The 23412-nt window shown below is 43.3% G+C and overlaps 1 protein-coding gene across 5 annotated transcripts in view; it reads left to right on the forward strand.

Annotated features, from left to right (window-relative positions):
• LOC120927225 (cadherin EGF LAG seven-pass G-type receptor 2-like) overlaps positions 1–23412 on the forward strand; it is a 180149-nt gene that overhangs the window by 91025 nt on the left and 65712 nt on the right. For all 5 annotated transcript variants that reach the window (XM_040337764.1, XM_040337765.1, XM_040337761.1 and 2 more), the window contains exons 9-13: positions 1674–1799; positions 11913–12079; positions 17082–17264; positions 18649–18762; positions 20298–20457. In XM_040337764.1, coding sequence (XP_040193698.1) covers positions 1674–1799; positions 11913–12079; positions 17082–17264; positions 18649–18762; positions 20298–20457 — 750 coding nt within the window. The remainder of the gene's footprint in view (positions 1–1673; positions 1800–11912; positions 12080–17081; positions 17265–18648; positions 18763–20297; positions 20458–23412) is intronic.

The raw sequence follows: 23412 nt of genomic DNA on the forward strand, positions 1-23412 counted from the left end.
CTCAGGGTTTCCAGTATTCAGGCAGCTCATGCTCTCCCTCTCTTACTTTTTTACTGATCAGCTACCACCATGCCTTCTCTGCTTCTGAGTGTTCCATTGTCAGATGTTGCCCGACAACTGGTTGGCATACATATTTTTCTACCCACAACTAGTACAGTGCCATTGTGCCCCTCTTCCTTACATCATGGTTGGCGGTTAGCCTCCTTTCTGCCTCCTATACCCCCAACTCTCTGTGAATCAGCTTCCAGGTTTTTTGCCAAAACTTAAAGTGTTACTAAACCCACAACAGTAAAATCAGTCTGTATATGCAGAAAAGCATGCTTGTTATACTCACTGTGGAACCTAAGGGGTAATCCTCTGCATTGTTTAAAAAGTCTCTGATTCTCTCCTTCTTCCACTGACTCCAGAACATGTCCATCTAATACAGAATCTTTGGAGTCAGGCTGCACATGCTCAGTTTGGTGTGCATTTGTAGGGAGATTTTTTTTTTCTTGGAAGAGTGTATGCTATCAGCACTGTCCAGACAGAGGGTCAGGGGTCCTGCATCCTGATAGGACAGCTCAGTGCAGTATAAAAACTCCTCCTACAAGTTTTATCAAAAACTGATAGAAGCCACAAGACTGTTATATAGTGCTAATGAGAAAAGGTATTTAGCAGTTTATATTTACTAAAACAATTGCATTTCCATGTTCTGTGTACCGCGAGAGACCATATATAGTAAATGCAGGGTCCAGGGTTTAGTAACACTTTCATTAAACAAGGTGAAGTTTGAAGCTGATTGGCTACCAAGAACAGCTATACCAGATTTAGCATTCTCCAATTTTAGTAAATCGACCCCCTTATGAACATGTATTTTATATACAGTTATGCCCCATATACACGATCAGAATATCCATCGGGATAAACTCTGAGGGATTTTTCTGATGGAATTCCGTTCAAGCTGTCTTGCATACACACGGTCACACCAAATTCCAACCGTCCAAAACGCGATGATGTACAACACTACGACGAGCCGAGAAAAATTAAGTTCAATGCTTCCGAGCGTGCGTCGACTTGATTCTGAGCATGCATGTTTTTTTTCTCCGTCGGAGTTCCATACAAACAAACGGAATTTCCGCTAGAATTTTTTTTCATCAGGAAAAAAGAGAACATGTTCTCTTTCTAAGTCTGTCGGAATTTCCAATGGAAATACTCAGATGGGGCACACACACGATCGGATTATCCGATGAAAAAATTCTGTCTGACTTTTTCCATCGGAAATTCCGATCGTGTGTGCAAGGCATAAGTGTAGTGCCCTTAGCATTGCCCCTTTCTCGCCCAGTCTTTACAGAAGATCATATAAGGGTGGTATCAAGAGGCATTTAGGTAATTATTGCTACTTGTATGTAAAATGATATGTAATGCATAACTGGATTCAGTGGTGCTCATAGTGATAAAAATTCAGAGTTGGATGGAATCTGGTGTGTTTATGTTTCACCAGGGTTTTGATTTCTATTGTGAGTACAATAAACGAGCCATTACTACTGATTTGTACTTTTGGAACGTGTTCTTTTTTTTGGCCACCACAATTTTCAGGAATTAATCCCAGTGGGGAAAATCTGGGAGATTATGATTAGAACCTATACGAAACTAATTACCGGTATAATGTTGTAACCTTTAATGCCTTTTTGCAGGTTGTCCTGCTAAAAGAAATCACTGTGAAGGAGAAAGGTGCCAGCATGGAGGAACATGTGTTAACCGATGGAATGGTTATTCGTGTGAATGCCCATTGGGGTATGGAGGCAAAAACTGTGAAAAGGGTAAGAAATTAATGATATGCACATAGTTTTGCACACATTTTATCCCTGCTTTTTATGTATTATTTTAACCATCTGTCATTAACCCATAGAAAATGGTTATTTTAAAATACACCTGTCTTGAGAGAGGGAACCCATTGGCAACCTCAGAACAAGGCAAGCAGAAGACTAAAGAGAAGTCGGCAAATGCAGCCTTCGTGATTCTTTGAGGACAGGTTTTCTTTAAGCATAAGCACGTTGTTTTATGGCAGCTCCCACCTTCCAATTATTGTTTTTGCCAGCCCACACACATCTGTCACTGCTCTTTCCATGCTGCTTTAGCAATCTCAGTTCTGTCAGTGCATCTGCGTCTCACATGATCACACACACATCCATCAGAAATGTAATGATAATATGAAAAATATGCAAAGGACAGAATTTATTTAAAACTATGCCATTAAAATATATCATGCTTATGCCATTAACATATATTTTCCCTAATTGAAGAACACTTAATAAGAAAAACAGAAAAATGAGAACAGTAAATTTTATGAAGTTACCACCCAAAGTAATAGACACATGGCTATCTGAGCATATTTACATGCAAGTAGCTGTCGATTATTATTATTATTACCGAAAATATTAATTAAGTCAAATGCTTTGGATTAAATGATGCCATCAAAGTGCATATGTGCATACCTGAATAGAAATTAAGAAAGGCCTGGGATATTTTTTCTTTTAAAAGTATAGATAAAAGTTTGTCCAGTATGCAGTAAAAGTAATTTCATTACTGCATATGACTAATTGAATAATTGTGGTATGATTATGTCACACCCCCTGCAGGCCATATGTGAAGTTCTAAGCTGCATATAAAATAGTGTCCATTATAAGATCTTGTACTTACAACATTGACCGAAATACTGAAATGTATACATTGTGAATGATTCTTTACCAATTGTAATACAATTCCGTATGCCAAAAATGCACAGTTGTTTTTAAATATGGTGATCATGCCTTAAAACCAACTTTTAGACTGTTGTTTTCTTTCCATGTAAGATGCCAAAGAGTGTAACAAATAAGATGCAATATTATAGTTATAAGCCATACAACAAGGTGATTTTTTTTATTTTTATATTATGAATGCCAGTATGCTTTAAGGCCTCTTTACATAGTAATTCAGAGGAGATGCACTCAGTTTGTACATGCAGTATCTCACAAAAGTGAGTACACCCTTTACATTTTTGTAAATATTTTATTATATATTTTAATGTGACAACACTAAAGAAATGACACTTTGCTACAATGTAAAGTAGTGAGTGTACAGCTTGTATAACAGTGTAAATTTGCTGTCCCCTCAAAATAACTGGACACTAATGTCTATACCGCTGTCAACAAAAGTGAGTACGCCCCTAAGTGAAAATGTACAAATTGGGCCCTATTGGCCATTTACCCTCCCACATGTGACTTGTTACAAGGTCTCAGCTGTGAATAGGGAGCAGGTGTGTTAAATTTGGTGTTATCGCTCTCTCATACTGGTCACTGGACGTTCAACATGGCACCTCATGGCAAAGAACTCTGAGGATCTGAAAAAATCATAAAGATAGCCTAGGCTATATGAAGATTGCCGAGACCCTAAATCTGAGCTGCAGCATGGTGGCCAAGATCATAGAGTGGTTTAACAGGACAGGTTCCACCTCGCCATGGTCAACCAAAGATGTTGAGTGCACATGCTCAGCGTCATAGCCAGAGGTTGTCTTTGGGAAATAGACATATGAGTTCTGCCAGCATTGCTGCAGAGGCTGAAGGGGTGGGGGGTCAGCCTGTCAGTGCTCAGACCATACGCGGCACACTGCATCAAATTGGTCTGCATGGCTGTCGTCCCAGAAGGAAGCCTCTTCTAACGATTATGCACAAGAAATCCTACAAACAGTTTGCTGAAGACAAGCAGACTAAGCACATGGATTGCTGGAACCATGTCCTGTGGTCTGATGAGACCAAGACAAACTTATTTGGTTCCGATGGTGTCAAGCATGTGTGGTGACAACCAGGTGAGGAGTTCGAAGACAAGTGTGTCTTGCCTGCAGTCAAGCAAAAAAAAACATTTAGAAGAGAAATCGAAGGAAAAGGTAAGTGAACCAACAATGCACTAGCTTAAAGGAACCTATTTAGAAAATAAAAAACAACCCCTTTAAGCAGAGCATGATCTCCTCTCTTCGGAGATTGGGCCGCAGGGTAAAGGTGATGGACTGGCCAAGCATGTCTCCAGACCTAAACCATATTGAGCATCTGTAGGGCATCCTCAAATGGAAAGCGGAGGAGCGCAAGGTCTACAACAGCCACCAGCTCCGTGATGTCAACATGGAGGAGTGGAAGAGGACTCCAGTGGCAACCTGTGAAGCTCTGGTAAACTCCATGCCCAAGAGAGTTAAGACAGTGCGGGAAAATAATGGTGGCCACACAAAATATTGACACTTTGGGCCCAATTTGGAAATTTTTACTTAGGGGTGTACTCATTTTTGTTGCCAATGGTTTAGACATTAATGGCTGTGTATTGAGTTATTTTGAGGGGACAGCAAATTTACACTGTTACACAAGCTGTACACTCACTACTTTACAGTGTAGCAAAGTGTAATTTCTTCAGTGTTGTCACATGAAAAGATAGAATAAAATATTTACAAAAATTACTCACTTTTGTGAGATACTGTACAGTACTATGCAAGAAGTTTAGCAAAGTGTGAAAAAATGCTGTGAATTAAGAATGCTTTCAGAAATTTACGTTTTAAAGGAGAAGTAGGGCCAAAGCTCTTTTGGCCCTACTTCTCCAATGGATAACAGGAGTGCTATTCATTCTGCACTCCTGTGACCCGTTTTCAGCTGTCAGTGGGCTAAAGCCTGCCATTGGCTGACGTCACTCAGTTGATCCAGGCTCTGGAAAGATCCTGATTTTACAGTCGAGATCCACCCAGTTGCCTGGACTGCCAGCTGGCTCAGCCTTCACAGGCCACTGTGACCTGGACCAGACGCTTCCGTCTCCTCTACAGCCGGGTGCTCCAGTGAGCGCTGGAGGGGCAGAGCAGAGATCTGGCTACTCTCTGCAGACTGAATAAAAGAAACTGAGTGATCAGTGGCCTTTAAATGCTCACTTCATGGTCTAGAGCCAGCGGGGGACAACTGCATTTGGGATTGGTGCTACGGCCATCTAGTGAGTATGATTGATTGATTCTTTTTTTTAAAACTGCTCCTTTAATAGTTTATTTTTATCAATTAACAAAATGGAAAGTAAATGAACAGAAGGGAAATCCAAATCAAATCAATATTTGGTGTGATCACCATTTGCCTTCAAAACAGCGGAAGTCTTGCCAAAAAGGTCATAGCTTAAAAATCGTTCCTTCCCCCTATCCAAAACTAAAGATAATGAAGATGTACTGTATTATTTTACTTAGAAAGTATGTAGGCTGCTATTATCTAAAAATGCTTATTATCTGGCTAATAAACTGATCCAAAATAGGAGAAAGAGGAGATTTTTGGCATGGGTATGATATGTGGCATATGGAGTGTGGAACAATGGAAAATGTTTATAGCTACAATACATTGTGCTTAAGGCGGTATTAAACCCAAAACCAAAAATGTTATATATTGCAGATTACAATCCTTAGGCCTCGTACACACGACCGTTTTCCTGGACAGAATCCATCAAGAAACTTGGTGGCAGAGCTTTTTTGCCAAGGAAAACGGTCATGTGTATGTTTTTCATCGAGGAAACTGTCAAGGAACTCGATGAGAAAAAAAAATGTCCTCGTCGGGCTGGTTTTCGACGAGAAACACATTCGTGTGTATGCTAAGAAACCCGTGCATGCTCAGAATAAAGTATAAGACGGGAGCGCACCTTCAGTAAAAGTAGCGTTTGTAATGGAGATAGCACATTTGTCACGCTGTAACAGACTGAAAAGCGCGAATCGTCTCTTACCAAACTTTTACTTAACACGCAGTAACATGAGATTAGCAAAAGCAGCCCCAAGGGTTGTGCCAGTGGAATCGAACTTCCCCAGCCGTTGTATGTGTTCTACGTCACCGCGTTTGAGAACGAGGAGATTTGGTCTTGGCCGTGTGTACGCAAAGGAAGGTTGTCAAGTTTCTCCACAAGCCTGACAAGGAACTCGTCGAGGAAAACGATGTGTCTTTTCCGACGAGTTCCTCGGTCGTGTGTACGAGGCCTTAGATGTGGTGGTTTCATCTGTTTTCTTTTTTTAGGCTTTTTTCCCTGTTTTCACCTGATGATCTGACCAGTAACACATCTTGGGCTAGATTCAGATAGGTTAGCGGATCTTTAGATCCGCGTAACCTATCTGATTTACGATTTGCCGCCGCAAGTTTTTGAGGCGAGTGCTTTATTCACAAAGCACTTACCTCAAAACTTGCGGCGGCGTATCGTAAACCCCCCGGCGTAATTCAAATTCCGCGGCTAGGGGGAGTGTACTATTCAAATCAGGCGCATCCCCGCGCCGATCGAACAGCGCATGCGCCGTCCGGAAATTTTCCCAGCGTGCATTGCTCCGAATGACGTCGCAAGGACGTCATTGGTTTCGACGTTTTCGTAAATTACGTCCATCCGTATTCGCGAACGACTTACGCAAACGACGTAAAAAATTAAAATTTCGGCGCGGGAACGATGGCCATACTTAACATTGGCTGCGCCTCATAGACCCAGGGGTAACTATATGCCGGAAAAGGCCGAACGCAAACGACGTAAAAAAAAAGCGCCGGGTGGTCGTTCGTTTTTGAATCGGCGTATCTCCTCATTTGCATATTCGTCGCGTAAAAAAAACGAAACGCCACATAGCGGCCGGCCTGGAATTGCAGCCTAAGATCCGACGGTGTAACACAGTTACACCTGTCGGATCTTAGGAATATTTATGCGTAACTGATTCTCTGAATCAGTCGCATAGATACGACCGGCAGAACTCAGAGATACGACGGCGTATCAGGAGATACACCGTCGTATCTCTTTGTGAATCTGGCCCCTTATGTTTTAGTGTCTCCACTCTGGATGAATGAACATGGGGCACCTTTCAGTCTGTGGGGAGGGGAGTGTTAGATGTACTAGCAGATTTAGATACACTAAAAAATGTAAGCCAAATTCCATTTCACACTTAAGTTATGGAGTTTTTCTTTTGGGATAAAGGTTTAATATGAATAAATGATTTTTTTTAAACACCCCTGCCAGTGGTAAATTGTTTGTCTCAACACACTAAACTGTTACATTTTTAGAAAAGCTTTGTTCTGTTGAAAAACAACATATTTAATGACCGGATCACCAGGTGAAAAGAAAGCCTAAAAAAGAAAACGAATGCAGCCATACAATAGAATTAATGTTTGCTTTTGAGTGTAATACCGCTTTAATATTGAAGTATATAAGAAGTATGATTATATAAATTATGTCTGAGCCTGCTTGCAGGTTTACACTGCACACATATATGCTGCAGCCCTTATACACACCAATTTCTGCACCACAAGTGTCAGAAATGCATAAAACCTTAGGGGAATGGATCATTTTTTTTTAAATCAGGAAAAAATAGACTACCATAGAATATACTTTTCTTTCTTCGGAGCTCCGGAATTTTATTCAAATTCTGAGACAGTCCCGTGGGATCAGGGAAGATTTGGGGGTAGGTTTCTGAGTCACTGACCTGGAACATGCATGTAAGTAAATAAATTCTGCCTTTCCTGTGCCTTCACTAAGCTGCATTACCCTGGTGGTCTGACAAAGGATTTGTGTTGATTGCTTTTGTTTGCTTTTCAACAAGTTTTGCATTCCCAAATAAGGCCCCTTTCACATGGGGTGGACTCTGGCTGCTGATCCCTACTGAGCAGGCGGATGATTGGTCCGTGTCTGCTCCGCTTATGCAGAGTGGACCCAGACACAGCCCGCTCTCCTCTATGAGTGGTCAGATGTAAACGGACCGCCTGTCCGTTTACATCTGACTGCCATCCAATCCGATCCACCATACTGATGGGGGACGGATCCCCATTTTTTTGTTGGCAGTTATAAATGGACACATGTCTGTTTACATCCGCCGCTTCATAAAAGACAAGAGAGTGTTTGATTGGGTCCGCCTGCAAAACGTACAGTGCCTGTGTGAAAGGGGCCCACGTCTGTGGGGATGCAAAAACTGCTTGAAGAAGGTCAACTGCAGGTTAGATGTACCTGTCATCAGGGTGGATTTGATCACTAGTAAAAATGCTTGATTTAAATCAACTCGATTTAAATAATCATTTTTAACCACTTCCATACCAGGCACTTACGCACCTTCCCGCCCAAGCCAATTTTCAGCTTTCAGCACTGTCGCACTTTGAATGGCAATTGGTCATGCTACACTGTACCCAAACAAAATTGGCGTCCTTTTTTCCCCACAAATAGAGATTTCTTTTGGTGGTATTTGATCACCTCTGCGATTATTATTTTTTGCGCAACAACTAAAAAAATTATGAAAATTTTGAAAAAAAAAAAATTTCTGTTATTTTTTTTGTAAATAAGTACGTTTTCTCTTTCAATTACGGGCACTGATATGGCAGCACTGATGAGATGGCACTGATGGACATCGATGAGGTAGTACTGATGGGCACCGATGAGGTGGCACTGATGGGCACTGATTGGCGGCGCTGGTATGCGGCACTGATGGGCACTCATAGGTGGCACTGATGGGCACTCATAGGCGGCACTGATGGGCACTCATAGGCGGCACTGATGGGCACTCATAGGCAGCACTGATGGGCACTCATGGGCGGCACTGATGGGCACTCATAGGCGGCACAGATGGGCACTCATGGGCAGCACTTATGGGTGGCACTGATGGGTACTTATGGGTGGCACAGATGGGCACTGGGCATGGATGGGCACTGTGGGGTGGCACTGATTGACACTGTGGGGTGGCACTGATGTATCCATGTTGCCAGTCAGTGCCCATTTGTGGGCACTGATTGGCATCTTTTTTTTACTGCCTTTTTTTTTGCCCCTTTTCTTTTGCCCTTCCCTGGTGGTCCAGTGTGGGCTTCCCTGGTGGTCCAGTGTGGCGATCCGAGAGGGGCTGCGCTGATAAACAATCAGCGCGAACCCCCCCTGTCAGGAGAGCCGCCAATCAGCTCTCCTCATGTCTGTCAGACGCGAGTGAGGAAGGGCAGATTAACGGCTCTTCCTGTTTACATCGTGATCTGCCGTAGTTGGACACGGCTGATCACGTGGTAAAGAGCCTTCGCCTTTACCAAGATCGGAGATGCAGGGTGTCAGACTGACACCCCGCATCACCGATCGCCACGCTGCGCGCCCCCACGGGCGCGTGCGGCATTAAATCCTGCAGGACGCCCATAGACGTCCAGTCAGGATTTCAGAATCACTTCCCGGACGTAAATCGTAAGTGGTTAAAGAGCAACTGTCATCGTTATCCTGCAGCAGCTCCTCCTCTGACCCGCTGTTGACTCACCGACAGTCCTATTCACTTTAATGGGACGGCTGGTAATGCGGCAGTGACACATCAAGGTGAGGTAACAGGCGCAGCCATGATGGATCTGAAATGACAGCTGCTATTTAAATGTAAGGACTTATTCTTGCTAGTAGTTAAAAACTTTAATATTTTAAAATAAAATTATTTAGAATAATAAGCTGTCAGGTTAGTAAAACAGGGATATTAGAACTGATTCAATCATACAGTTTGTAGTGTACAATGGGATAAAGGAATATTCCTGAACTTTGTTTTATCTCATGGTTACTGTGTAACTGTGTGAATGCATCAATGCAGTGCATGTTATCTCAGCTTGCAGAGCTTGGATTCATTGAATCGTTTATCAAGAATGTAAATATATGCTGAAAACTAAATTAATAATGTATCTTAAATAGAAAATATAGATTTTTACTCCAAAAGCATTTTATTAAACTAAGTTTGATAAAAAATCCCCAAAATATGATTTCAATTAAAAAAATCAGATTTTTTTTTTTTTTTTCAATCATTGATTTTTATCCACCCTGCCTGTCATTGAATCCTGAATAACTTCTCAAACTAATGCCATCAACATAAGCCCAAAGTCGATTGATACTGGCCCTAAAGTATTGAGGAGAGAGAAAGCAAGGTAACTATAATTTTTAAATGAAGGTCAGCAATAGTAGCCCCTGTTTTTTCTCAGTGCAGATTTCTTTAAGGCAGTAGAGATTATTCACTTCTATTCACAACAACCGAAAAATCTATTTTCTGATTTAATAAATGCAGCTAGTTCTATATTCCACCTGTGTAATGCAACTTTAAAGCGGAGGTTCACCCTCAAACAGAACTTTCTATCTATCATTTCTTCTGCCTTAATAAATGCCTGTAGCGTTTTAATTTTTTTCTGCATCTGTACCCTTACCTGTCTGTATACAGCATGACTTCCGGGTCTTCTTCCCTGCGGGGAGTGGGCGTGTCGCTCCTTTTCCCCGACGACTCGAGGCGTAATGGGAGCTGTGCGCAAGGTCTCCTGGGAGTACGGGGCGTGTATCCTAAATGACGTCACCCGTTGGCATAGTAATGATGTTAATCAGGAAGTGTTGACGGCGAGCCTCACGCTGCTCACCGTCAACACCGCGCATGCGCGAGATCCTGCGGTGCATGGTGGGGTCATCGCATCACGGAATCCAGGAAGTATTTGCTTGTGGGCTTCACACTGCCCACAAGCAAGATGGAAAAGCCCTGGATTTGTTTTTAAAAGTTACTATTTATCACGGAAAAAGAACGGATAGACGTACAAGCGGCTAGCAGGTGAGTGGTAGATTGCAATTTACATTAATAAGCATTTCAGATATTAAGAAAAAATCCACAACCCACGGAACCTCCGCTTTAAGAATAGCTTGATTGCTTGACATATGAGAAGCAATTCTAGATAAAAAGTAAATATACTGGTAGTTGTGCCAATTTTAATACATTTCTTAGATTCTTAGCATAGAGTTTCCTTTTTTGTTTGGTTGCAGGGAAATGTGGTCAGTTTGATAAACACAAATAGCTAGATTCAGAGAGAGTTAGGCCGGCGTATCGGTAGATACGCCGACCTAACTCAGAATCTGCGCCGACCTATGTTTAAGTGTATTCTCAAACAGAGATACGCTTAAACATATCTAAGATACGACGGCTTTCGCCGTCCTATCTTAGGTTGCCATATTTAGGCTGGCCGCTAGGTGGCGCTTCCATTGCGGTCGGCGTAGAATATGTAAATCAGTAGATACGCCTATTCACGAATGTACGCCCGGCCGCCGCAGTACATTTACGCAGTTTCCGTAACGCATTATCAGGCCTAAAGTTATTCCATCTAATAGATGGAATAGTAATGTTAAAGTATGGCCGCCGTTCCCGATTCGAAATTCGAAAATTTTACGTTGTTTGCGTAAGTCGTCCGTGAATAGGGATTTATGTCGTTTACGTCCACGTCGAAATCAATAGGCCCGTGCGGCGGACTTAACCGCAATGCACACTGGGAAATGTAGGCGCCCGGCACATGCGCAGTCAAAAAAAAACGTCAATCACGTCGGGTCAAGCCTCATTATCATAAAACACGCCCCCTCAGACAAATTTGAATTAGGCGCCCTTACGCCCTCCCGCTTTAGGCTATCCCGCCGTAACTTAGCAGGCAAGTACTTTGAGAATCAAGTACTTGCCTCGCTAACTTACGGCGGCGTAGCCTAAACACGCTAAGCTACGCCGCCGCAAAGTTGCGGCCATCTCTTTGAATCTAGCCAAAAAGGTCTAAAAAGATGTAAAAAGTGAAATTGCTGCCTTTTGTAATAATTTGGATTTTAGTTTCCATTCTTTGTAAGCAGGTTAGAAAATGAGTGGTCAGTGCCGCTATGTTTCTGCTGCAGTGGTTTCTAAAAAAAATGGGCCTTAGTTGGCTGAATACTGTGCATTATAACATTCCTAGTGTGTTAGCCCATATAGTGAAACCGTAGGGAAATTTTTTGAATTTTACATAAATTTTTTTGAATTTTACATAAAATTTTACAAAGTACGTTAATATTTTGCTGATGATGTATTTTTCTACTTACTATGTTTTAACTTTTTGTATGTTTTAATCAAAGCTGCCTGTCTTTGTTTTTGCTCTGACCTTATTTTTATCTTCTAGATATGCAATCCACCTTTCGTTTTCTGGGAGATGGCGAAATATTATGGAGAAGCTTGTCACTACCTCTAAATCTGCCCTGGCATTTGAGCCTCATGATTCGTACACAGCAGTCAGATGCCCTTTTACTGCAAGCAGAAGGTGAACAGAATTGTTCTGTCACACTGCAGGTATCTAGAAGACATTTATGCTTGTCTTATATACAAAATGTTTATTGGGGCACTAATATATGATAACTGAAGGTGATTAGGCAATTGGTTTCCTGCATATTGTGGGGCAGATCCTCAAAGAAATTACGCCGGCGTATCTCTTGATACGGCGTGTAATTTAAAATTTCCCGCGTCGTATCTATGTTTTGGTACATCTTAGTACGCCGTCGGATCTTAGATGCAATTTTCTGGCGGCCGCTAGGTGGCGTTTCAGTCGTTTTTTGCGTCGAGTATGCAAATTTGCTATTTCTGACGATCCACGAACGTACGAGCGGCCGTCGCATTTTTTTACGTTGTTTCCGTTCGGCTTTTTTCGGCGTATAGTTAAAGCTGCTATATGGTGGCGTACTCAATGTTAAGTATGGCCGTCGTTCCCGCGTCTAATTTTGAAAATTTTACGTCGTTTGCGTAAGTCGTCCGTGAATGGGGATGGACGCCATTTACGTTCACGTCGAAAACAATGACGTCCTTGCAACGTCATTTGGAGCAATGCACCCTGGGAGTTTTTACAGACGGCGCATGCGCAGTTCGTTCAGCGTGGGGACGCGCATCATTTAAATGAAACACGCCCCCTACTCCCCGAATTTGAATTCCGCGCCCTTACGCTGCGAGAGATACGATACGCCGCCGTAACTTATGGCGCGGATTCGTTGAGGATTCAAACAAAATCAAAGTAAGTTACAGCGGCGTAGCGTATCTTGCATACGCTGCGGCCGCCGCAAATGTATGTGGATCTGCCCCTTTATCTGTAAATGTTTAGGTCAATAGTCTGTGCCCCTAACCCCCTGAAAAAGGATGTGCCAACAGAGGAGAAGACGTTAGCACCTTCCTTTACTATACAGAGGAATATATCTCTGAATAACAGCCCAATGTGGTCAGGGTTTCCTTAATAAACAGTGTGATGATCTTGTTTGACAATGTAGGCTCTTTAGTTTTGTAAAATATAATGCCAGGAATGCCTTGGTAAGGACACCAATTTTACCAGAATTAGGCTACACCTAAATTGGTGATTTATTATTGGTAAAAAATAAAAAATGTGGTTCCGTTACTGACTGAAGAAGGGCACTTTCTAATGAGGTTTTAAATTTTTTTTTGTAATGGTAATTTAGGGTACTACCGTTTTTTGGATGAAATGTGTTTAATTTTATATTGATCAAATCAACTGATATAATACTGGTACTATTTTTGCTCATATTGTTTTACTTTATTATTGCCCTTAACCACTTCCATACAGGGCACTTACGCACCTTCCCGCCCAAGCCAATTTTCAGCTTTCAGCACTGTCGCACTTTGAATGGCAATTGCGCGGTCATGCTACACTGTACCCAAACAAAATTGGCGTCCTTTTTTCCCCACAAATAAAGCTTTCTTTTGGTGGTATTTGATCACCTCTGCGATTTTTTTTTTTTGCGCAACAACTAAAAAAAGACTGAAAATTTTGAAAAAAAATTAAGTTTTTATTTTTTTCTGTAATTTTTTTTGTAAATAAGTAAGTTTTCTCTTTCAATTACGGGCACTGATATGGTGGCACTGATGGGCACAGATGAGATGGCACTGATGGACATCGATGAGGTAGTACTGACAGGCACAGATGAGGTGGCACTGATTGGCGGCGCTGTTATGCGGCACTGATGGGCACTCATAGGCGACACTGATGGGCACACATAGGCGGCACTGATGGGCACACATAGGCGGCACTGATGGGCACTCATGGGCGGCACTGATGGGCACTCATGGGTGGCACTGGGCACTCATAGGCGGCACTTATGGGTGGCACAGATGGGCACTGTGGGTTGGCACTTATGGGTGGCACAGATGGGCACTGTGGGGTGGCACTGATGGGCACTGTGGGGTGGCACTGATGGACACTGTGGGGTGGCACTGATGGACACTGTGGGGCGGCACTGATTTACTTATGTTGCCAGTCAGTGCCCATTTGTGGGCACTGATTGGCATCTTTTTTTTGGCATCTTTTTTTTTCCCCCAAACTTTTTGTTTTTAATTTTTTTGCCCTTCCCTGGTGGGCTTTCCTGGTGGTCCATGTGGCGATCCGAGGAGGGGCTGCGCTGATAAACAATTAGCGCGAACCCCCCCTGTCAGGAGAGCCGCCGATCGGCTCTCCTCTACTCGCGTCTGTCAGACGCCAGTGAGGAAGAGCCATCAACGGCTCTTCCTGTTTACATCGTGATCAGCCGTGGTTGGACACGGCTGATCACGTGGTAAAGAGTCTCCGTGAGAGACTCTTTACCGAGATCGGTGTTGCGGGGTGTCAGACTGACACCCTGCAACAACGATCGCCGCGATGCGCGCCCCCGGGGGCGCGCAGCGGCTCAGAATCCTGAGGACGTCATATGACGTCCAGTCAGGATTCTACAACCACTTTGCCGACGTCAATTTGTCATTGGCGGGCGGCAAGTGGTTAATTATTACTTTGGTAGCAGCGAATTGGCATTAAAACAGGGCCCTCTAATTCATCCTGTATTAAATGGTATTGTAACAGTACTGTCTGCCCTCATGTTGTAAAGCGCAAACTGTTGGCGCTATATAAATCCTGTATAATAATTAAAATGAAAAAACATTTTAAATAGAGTAGGGAGGGGATAGAACCGCTGTGAGGTTTTTATTGCTGGTTATGTCCCCACTGTGGAGATTTATCTTTATTTGTATAGGTGGCCCTAAAAAGAATTGAAAATCCAGAATAGAAAACAAGAAGTCTTTCAATGGAGGCACTTGTTCTAAAGTCTTCACGTTAGGGAGATTTCATCTTACTTCCTGTTGTGTCTTTGAAACAGGAAGTGAAGACCGAGATCCAATGGGAAACATAAGGGAGTTCAAACATTTCCTAATCTATCCAGCGTAAAAAAACAAACAAAGGTTTGGCTTAGGATATGTTTTAGGCCTTTTGCACACTGCAGCTTGAAAAAGCTCAGTACAGCTTTTTTTTACTGAGCTTAAATGCAGCCCATTAATTGTAATGTGCCTATGCACACAGACGTGTAAACAAGAGCTGTGCATTCTTCAGTAAAAATAAATGCATAGAAAACTCATTTTTGGTCAGTAATTTACGCCTCATGCGTGCAAATACACGCGATTGTGCACAAATTGTGCGAGTGCGTGATTGCACTCAACATGTGTTCAAATGTCCATTTACATATTGTGCAGAACAAAAAACGCTAAAATATGTTTTCGTGTGCGAACGCATATGCGCGCAAATAAATTTTATTATTATTATTATTATTATTATATGTTATTGCATAAGTGACCTTGCATATCGGCCTGTTGACAGATTTTCATTCTTTGCCTCTGCTTTAACATGCTTGGATAATTACATCAGTTGTCCTAAGATCAGGGGTGGACTGACAACCCATGGGGCCCCCGGGCAATAGAAGATTATGGGGCCCCTGGGCTTACAGATGGCCACAACGCCAGGAGGCAGTTCAGAGGCAGGGCAGCTAAAATCTCAGGATTTTCACATCAAAAGCATGTCGGTTTAAGACATAGCAGGGACAGATGTAAAAAAGACACAGATTTTTACATACTGTCCCTGTTTTTTTTTTTGAGCCTGGCAACCCTGATTGGGCCCCCTAGTGGCATGGGGCCCTCGGGCATTGGCCGAAAATCCCAATGGTCAGTCTGCCCCTGCCTAAGATATCAAGTAGCCGCTGTGTTTAGTCCTGTGCACGCTCCCAATCCTCCGCTGATGCACTTCACTTTAACTATTGTAGAGTGAGCAGTGCCCATAATTTCCGGTCACTGCTCTATGCAGACTACAACTCCCATAGCACCGAATGCATCTGCATGCACTGTAGATGGGTAGTCCATCTTGAGGTGAGCCAGGAAGGTTGTGTTGTATTTCACAGATGAAATAAAGAAATAGAGAGATATGAGGTACATTCTACTTATATTTAAACATATTGGCCCGGATTCACATACATTGGCGCATATTTATGCCGGCATAGCTTATCTAATATACGCTACGCCGATGCAGCGCAGAGAGGCAAGCACAGTATTCACAAAACACTTGCTCCCACTCGCTCTTAAATCTACGCTGGGTTTCCTCGGCGTAAGCCGGCGTTGGTGGAAGTGGGCGTGAGCCATGCTAATGAAGCGTGACCCCATGCAAATGATGGGCCAAGCGTCATAGAAGTACTTAAAACGAACGGCGCATGCGCCGTCCCGTGGACGTATCCCAGTACGCATTTTCAGAATCACGTCAAAACTACTCCCTAAGATACGACGGATCACTGCCTACGACGTGAACGTAACCTTCGCCCAGCCCTATTCACGTACTACGTAAACGACGTAAAATACAACGGCTGTATTCCCTGGTCCATACGTTTGCATGAGTTGCACCTCATATATGGGGAATAACTTTACGCCGGGCGTACGACTTACGTAAACCGCGTATATTATGCGCCGGGCGCATTTACGTTTGTTAATCGACGTATCTCCCTCATTAGCATATGTGAATAGGAAATCAATGGGAGTGCCACTTGCGGCCAGCATAGATATGCGACCAAGATACGCTGGTGTAGGAAAGTTACGTCGGTCGGATGAAGCCTATTTTCAGGCGTATCTTGGTTTCAGAGTCCGGCGCATAGATACGACAGCGCATATTTACACTTACGCGGCGTATCTCGAGATACGTCGGCGTAAGTGCTTTGTGAATCTGGGCCATTGCATTCATTTGTATTTGTTTTTAGTGTCACTTTAACTCCTCATAGTAGTTTTTGTACATGAAAGTTGCATTATCTTTGCAGCTACTGTACTATAAGGATTATCAAATCTGTACACTTGCAGTATATTTCTGTATTTATTCCGTTGTACATTATCTGTCTTCTTAGATCCTCCCCACTTTTTGTGTTGTTAAATTCAAAGAGCTGCATTTCATTTTTTGCACTGCATTTCCCTGTCTTTCTGTATAGTTTGGCATTATGTGAAGTATATTATTCATGAATTTCAGATGAGCGAAGCTTCCCCATTGCTGTCCCTCCGTGGCCCATCTGGCATCCATGCCTTGTTTTATCTACCTCATGTAAAATTAAATGACGGGGTGTGGCATCACATTTCTCTAGAGCTTCAAAGTGACCCTAAGTTGACTGAGAACCACCTTCTGCTCTTTCAGATTGACTACGGCCAAGAGGAGGTATTGCATTCTTAATTTGTGTTGCATTGAATTTTGCCATGTGTTAAAATGGGATACTGTACAATGAATGAGATAAAGCAATGCTGTACAACAATATTTTGTGTTATATGTGTAGCGTGTTTTTAAGTATTTTACCAAAAATGAATCTCTTAAAGTGGTTGTAAAGGCAGAAGGTTTTTTTCTTAAAAACCTTCTGTGTGCCGAAGCCCCCCTCAGCCCCCTAATACTTACCTGAGCCCATCTAGATCCAGCGATGTTGCACAGGAGACTCTCCCTCCCCATTGGCTGAGACAGTAGCGATAGGCCATTGGCTCCCGTTGCTGCCAATCAAAGTCAGTGAGTCAATAAGGAGAGAGAGAGGGGGCGAGGCCAGGCCCCGGCTCCGTGTCTGAATGGACACAGGGATCTGCAGATGGGCTTGGGTGCCCCCATAGAAAGCTGCTTGCTGTGGGGGTACTCAACAGAAGGGAGTGGCTAGGAGCACCAAAGAGGGACCCAAGATGAGGATCTGGGCTGCTCTGTGCAAAACCACTGCACAGAGCAGGTAAGTATGACGTGTTTGTTATTTTTAACAAAAAAAACAAGACTTTAGTATCCCTTCAGTATTCACACTATAGTTCACAAAATGCACTAAAAACGCATTTTGGGCTTGTGGTGTTAATGGCGCCCCAAATTTGGCAAGCAAGAAATGATTTTTGCATGAAAAAAAAACATAAAGACAAAAAGGTTGTGTGAGCTTCTTTGACATGTTTGTCGTGCATGAGACAGCACATTGAAGTGAATTGTTTGCCGTAGGTGTGACAAGCAACAGCACAGTAAAAAAAAAACACACATGTGTGACTTCTGACATTGTGCAAAAACTGGTTTTACTAAAACTGTAGTGTGCAAAATCTGGTTCAGCTCTTCATGAAAACCAATCGGCTTCCAGAATTTTATTTGTCAAAGTTTAATTGAACAAGCTGAAGTTAGACGCTGATTGGCCACAGCTTCACCAGATTTTGCACTCCAGTTTTAGTAAATTAACCCCATTTTAAATGGGCCTTAGTGCAAAACTGGAATGCCTGCCCATAATATGACTACTACAAAAGCAATATATAAAGCAATGTATCTGTTTTTTACAAAACTGCTTTTTCTTTCTACCAATATCTGAATTGGCTTCTTATATTTGATTTGGAATTTCAAGCTTTATCCGTTTAGTTACAGTTTAGTTTCCTGGTTTTCTGCCATGTATTTTAGGTTCTAAACAGCTTAGATGCATCTTTTATTATCTTTTTATTATATGTATGAAAAAGAAAAATGGAGTTTATAATTCAATAGATGTTTGGTTTCTGTATTTTAATAGAGAAAAATGACTGATGCATATTGTGGTATTCCTCTTTTGAAGGTTAAAGGTGAATTTCCCAAGGATCTCATAGGCACAACACTGAGTAATCTTAGTATCGGTGCTGCAGCAAGTAATGGAGACATCATTTTACAAGGTTTCCGTGGTTGTTTACAGGTGAGCAGTCCTGTGCTCAAATTTTTATAGCCAGTAAAAGAGTAAAGAACCTAACTACTACTAATTCTACACATTTGTAATACCGTATTTGCTGGCGTATAAGACGACTGGGCGTATAAGACGACCCCCTAATTTTCCAGCTGAAATGTTGGTTTTGGGATATACTCATCGTATAAGACAACCCCTCACTGTGCCATTATACATGCCTTACTGTGCAATTATTACATGCCTCACTGTGCCATTATTACATGCCTCACTGTGCAATTATTACATACCTCACTGTGCCATTATTACATGCCTCACTGTGCCATTATTACATGCCTCACTGTGCCATTCCCGACCTCACTGTACCATTCCATTGCCTGCCTCGACAATCTCCCTACCTTCTCCTGTTTACAGAGTGTGTCAGACGGCGGTCATCCATTATTCAAAAAACGCGCCTCCTCAGGCTGTTCCGTGATAGGCGGAACACTAATTTTCCCAGCAGAGCCTCTGTTCAGTGTTCCGCCTATAACGGATGTCCTCTCGTCCGAGGCCGAGGATGAGAAGGCATCCGTGATAGGCGGAACACTAATTTTCCCAGCAGAGCATCTGTTCAGTGTTCCGCCTATCACGGATGTCCTCTCGTCCGAGGCCGAGGATGAGAAGGCATCTGTGATAGGCGGAACACTGAACAGAAGCTCTGCTGGGAAAATTAGTGTTCCGCCTATCACGGAACAGTCTGAGGAGGAGGCGCGGTTTTTGAAAAAATGGATGGCCGCCATCTGACACACAGGTACCCGGCGTATAAGACAACCCCTGACTTTTGGGGCATTATTTTAGATGCAAAAGGTCGTCTTATACGCCGGAAAATACGGTAAACAAATCAAAATATAAAATAAATAATTAAATCAAATGTCTATCTGTACAGTTTAATTACCTTTTTTACTTACCTGTATGCTGCAGTTCTCTGTCTCGGGTCTTGCTGGTGTAATTGTCTTTTAGGGGGGGAGCGGCAAACATGCACGGTTGAACCATTATTTTTTTTTGCCATCTGCCAACCGCACCCCATTAAGCTGCAATAGGCAGCGGACGGGGGTGTTTACATGCCGTGGTTGCCATGCTTCGCTTCACACCCCCGGCAAAGTTACATCGTTTCATAATAGGTAAGGTTGAATAAAGACAATAGTCCATCCAGTTCCACCTGTGTAGGTGTACGTGTTTCAGTGTCGATAATCATTTCCCACATCCCTGTATTTTGTGTTCAAGTTCAGCCCGCCAAATGTTACACATTTAAGTAAGCGCAGCAAACGCCCCACAACTACGTGCAATGCACATGGTTGCAGCATGTTGGTCGGTAAAAATGGGGTTAAAACAGGTGGTGAGGAGGCGTCGCATGATTTCCTCATAGCCTCTGGAGCGTGAGCCGATCTGGCTTCACAGGAAAGGGAGATTTTGTCGCATGTCCCTAAAATGTTGTCTTATGAACCCAGTAATTTCTATTTAAACCATTTTTATCTTTGAATTGTTATTCGTGAATTATTTTTCTCCTGCAGGGTGTGCGGGTTGGTGCCTCTCCACTGCCTATAGACAGTGCGTTGCTTTTGAATATAGAGCCAGGCTGTAGTTTTCCAGACCCATGTGACTCCAGCCCATGTCCTGCTCACAGCTACTGTAGGGATGACTGGGACAACTACTCTTGTGCTTGTCACCCAGGTAAGGATTTTCACACATAACAGTGAATTCACAACAATGATACTAATAATAGACACACTTTTGAAGGCCTGTATGACTAAAAACAAAATAATATTTTAACCTGGATAAGTTACATCTAAAATCTGGGTAAGACATATGAACTTTTAGAATGTATATGTGAAGAAATAAATGTATAAACTTTTTAATTAATCTTTGAACTCCAGACACAAAAACTTTCTTTCAAATATATTCCCCCAATAGTGGCCAAGGCTGTAAATCCACTTTGTGTGCGCCAAATCCCTCTGTAAACCCAGATATTAACTTGAAAATTAGAAGTGACATCATCACTGCTGTACATAGCTTGTGCAAAGAGCAGAGCTGTGGGAGGGGCCCAGTAGGCTCCACCCACTGCAGGCTGCCTGCAGAAAACTACAGGAGGGGAGGATACAAGACCAGTCACCCTGCACAAGAAGAGAGAGCAGCAGTGACTGGTCTTTATTACAGGAAGCTCCTGCACAAAGTTACATTTTTACTCTGGATTACTGCACATATCTGAAATAAATACACAAAGTACACCAAGACTCAGGTAGAAATACACATGCCCTTTGTCTTTAGACATTATTTGCCTATCCCGGAGTGCAGCTTTAACTTAGCCCTAGAATCGAACTCTTAGGCCCCATACACACGATAGAATTTATCCGCGAATACGGTCCAGCGGACCGTTTCCGCGGATAAATCCTCTTGTGGATTTCGGCGGATTTTCATGCGATGGTGTGTACACACCATCGCATTGAAATCCGCGCCGAAATCCTCTTGCGATGACGTGTCGCGCCGTCGCCGCGATTATGACGCGGCGACGTGCGCGACGCTGTCATATAAGGAATTCCACGCATGCGTCAAATCATTACGACGCATGCGGGGGATCCCTTCGGACGGATGGATTCGGTGAGTCTGTACAGACCAGCGGATCCATCCGTGGGATCCGATTCCAGCGGATAGATATTCTGTGCATGTCGACAAATATTTATCTGCTGGAATTCGGAAATATCCGCGGATAAATATCCGCCGGAGTGTACACACCATAGAATCTATCCGCTGAAACCCATTCGATGGGATTTATCTGCGGATAGATTCTATGGTGTGTACGGGGCCTTACTTAGCTGTACCTTAGCTCATTCTTTCTGCTGCACTTACTTAAAGGGGTTGTAAAGCTTAAAAAAAAAAAAAAATAACGAACATGTCATACTTACCTTCACTGTGCAGTTCGTTTTGCACAGAGTGGCCCCAAACACCATCTTCTGGGGTCCCTTGGTGGCTCTCGTGGCTCCTCCCCACATCAGATAACCCCCTTGGAGAAGCGCTCTCCCAGGGGGGTTAGCTTTCAGGTGCGCTACCAAGTCATTCATTTGGCGTCCATTGCCGGCCACCCAGCGCCTGCGTCATTGGATTTGATTGACAGCAGCGGGAGCCAATGGCTGTGCTGCTATCAATCTATCCAATCAAGAGCCGGGTCCCCGTGGAGAGAGGGACATCGCATCCCCGCTGAGGGAAATTTGGGGCTCAGGTAAGTAAAACGGGGGGGCTGGGGGGTCAGTGACTGCCAGGTGTTTTTTCACCTTAATGCACTAGGAAATTAAGGTGAAAAAAAAACAAGGATTTACAAACCCTTTAAAGCAGAACCAAACTTACACTTACCTCCACAAGGTTCCTCTCTGGCGTCGGCATCTTCTTCCTTGCTTTTTCCGGGTGTCTGTCCTTGATTGGCGGGCACAGGATGATGTAGCTCCAATGCTTACTCAGGAGTTCAGTCATCCCAGAGCTCAGGCACTGTGCTGGAAATGAAAACTGAGCTGCCCATTCGCAGTACATTGTAAGCAGTCAAGTAAGCTAATTTTATTGCAGAAGGGACATTGCATTTTTCTTCTGCAATAAATAGCATGCATGCTCATAAGCTTTTCATATTTGACTATAGTTCCCCCTTACAGCAGATCTGTACCGTTCTGTAAAAATTTCAAAATGCAGCAGGAGTATTGACCCTATGCAGCTAAAGCTGGCCATAAATTATACAATTGTTCAATTCCCTTTAGGTTTACCTTCAACTATGTTGTGTAAGGACCTGCCTGATTCAATTTGCATGCAAAGTATTTCGGTTTGACCTAATTGTATATTGTTTTGGTATATTGAAGGCCAGCCTTACTTACATTTCAATATCATAAATCTTGCAAATGATGCAGTTCTCATTCTGTCCAGCTGCATGAGTATAGTACAAAGGAGGGTTTTCTGGTAGGGGGGCCATCCCCGTCAGAACACAATAGCACAGCAGGGGAGATCACTACGCTAACGGATAGTAAGTACAGCGGCTCCTTCTGAGCTGTCATTTTTTTTCTTTCGTTCGATCCTGCTGGATTGAAAAAAAAACTACTAGTGTGTACTAGCCTTTAGGCAGGCCATCAGGATTCCCCCTCCTGCAGAGCTTTTGTGTTTGCCCGGTGAGGGGGGTCGGAGTGCCATCCCTGCCAGGACAACTCAGTTATTATTGCTAGCAGCTGCTAGAAATGCAACATGCTGGTTGTACCCAAATCGTTTGGATACAATCAGCCTGCCCATACATGGATCGTATCTCAGATGGTCCCTGCTGAACCTGCTGAGATTCGAATCATCTATGGCCAGACTAAGGCCCCGTACACACGGCCGAGAAACTCGACGAGCAAAACACATCGTTTTGCTCGTCGAGTTCCTTGTGAAGCCGCCGAGGATCTCGGCGAGCCAAGTTTCCCCGTTGACTAACGAGGAAATAGAGAACATGTTCTCTATTTGGCCCGACGAGATCCTCGTCGGTTTCCTCGGCCGAAAGTGTACACACGGCCGGGTTTCTCGGCAGAATCCAGCTCCGATCGAGTTTCTGGCTGAATTCTGCCGAGAAACTCGGTCGTGTGTATGGGGCCTAACTGTTTTGAATAGCAAAGGTGTGCATAT

This window comes from Rana temporaria, chromosome 2 (genome assembly GCF_905171775.1).
Source record: "Rana temporaria chromosome 2, aRanTem1.1, whole genome shotgun sequence".
Classification (NCBI taxonomy): Eukaryota; Metazoa; Chordata; class Amphibia; order Anura; family Ranidae; genus Rana; species Rana temporaria.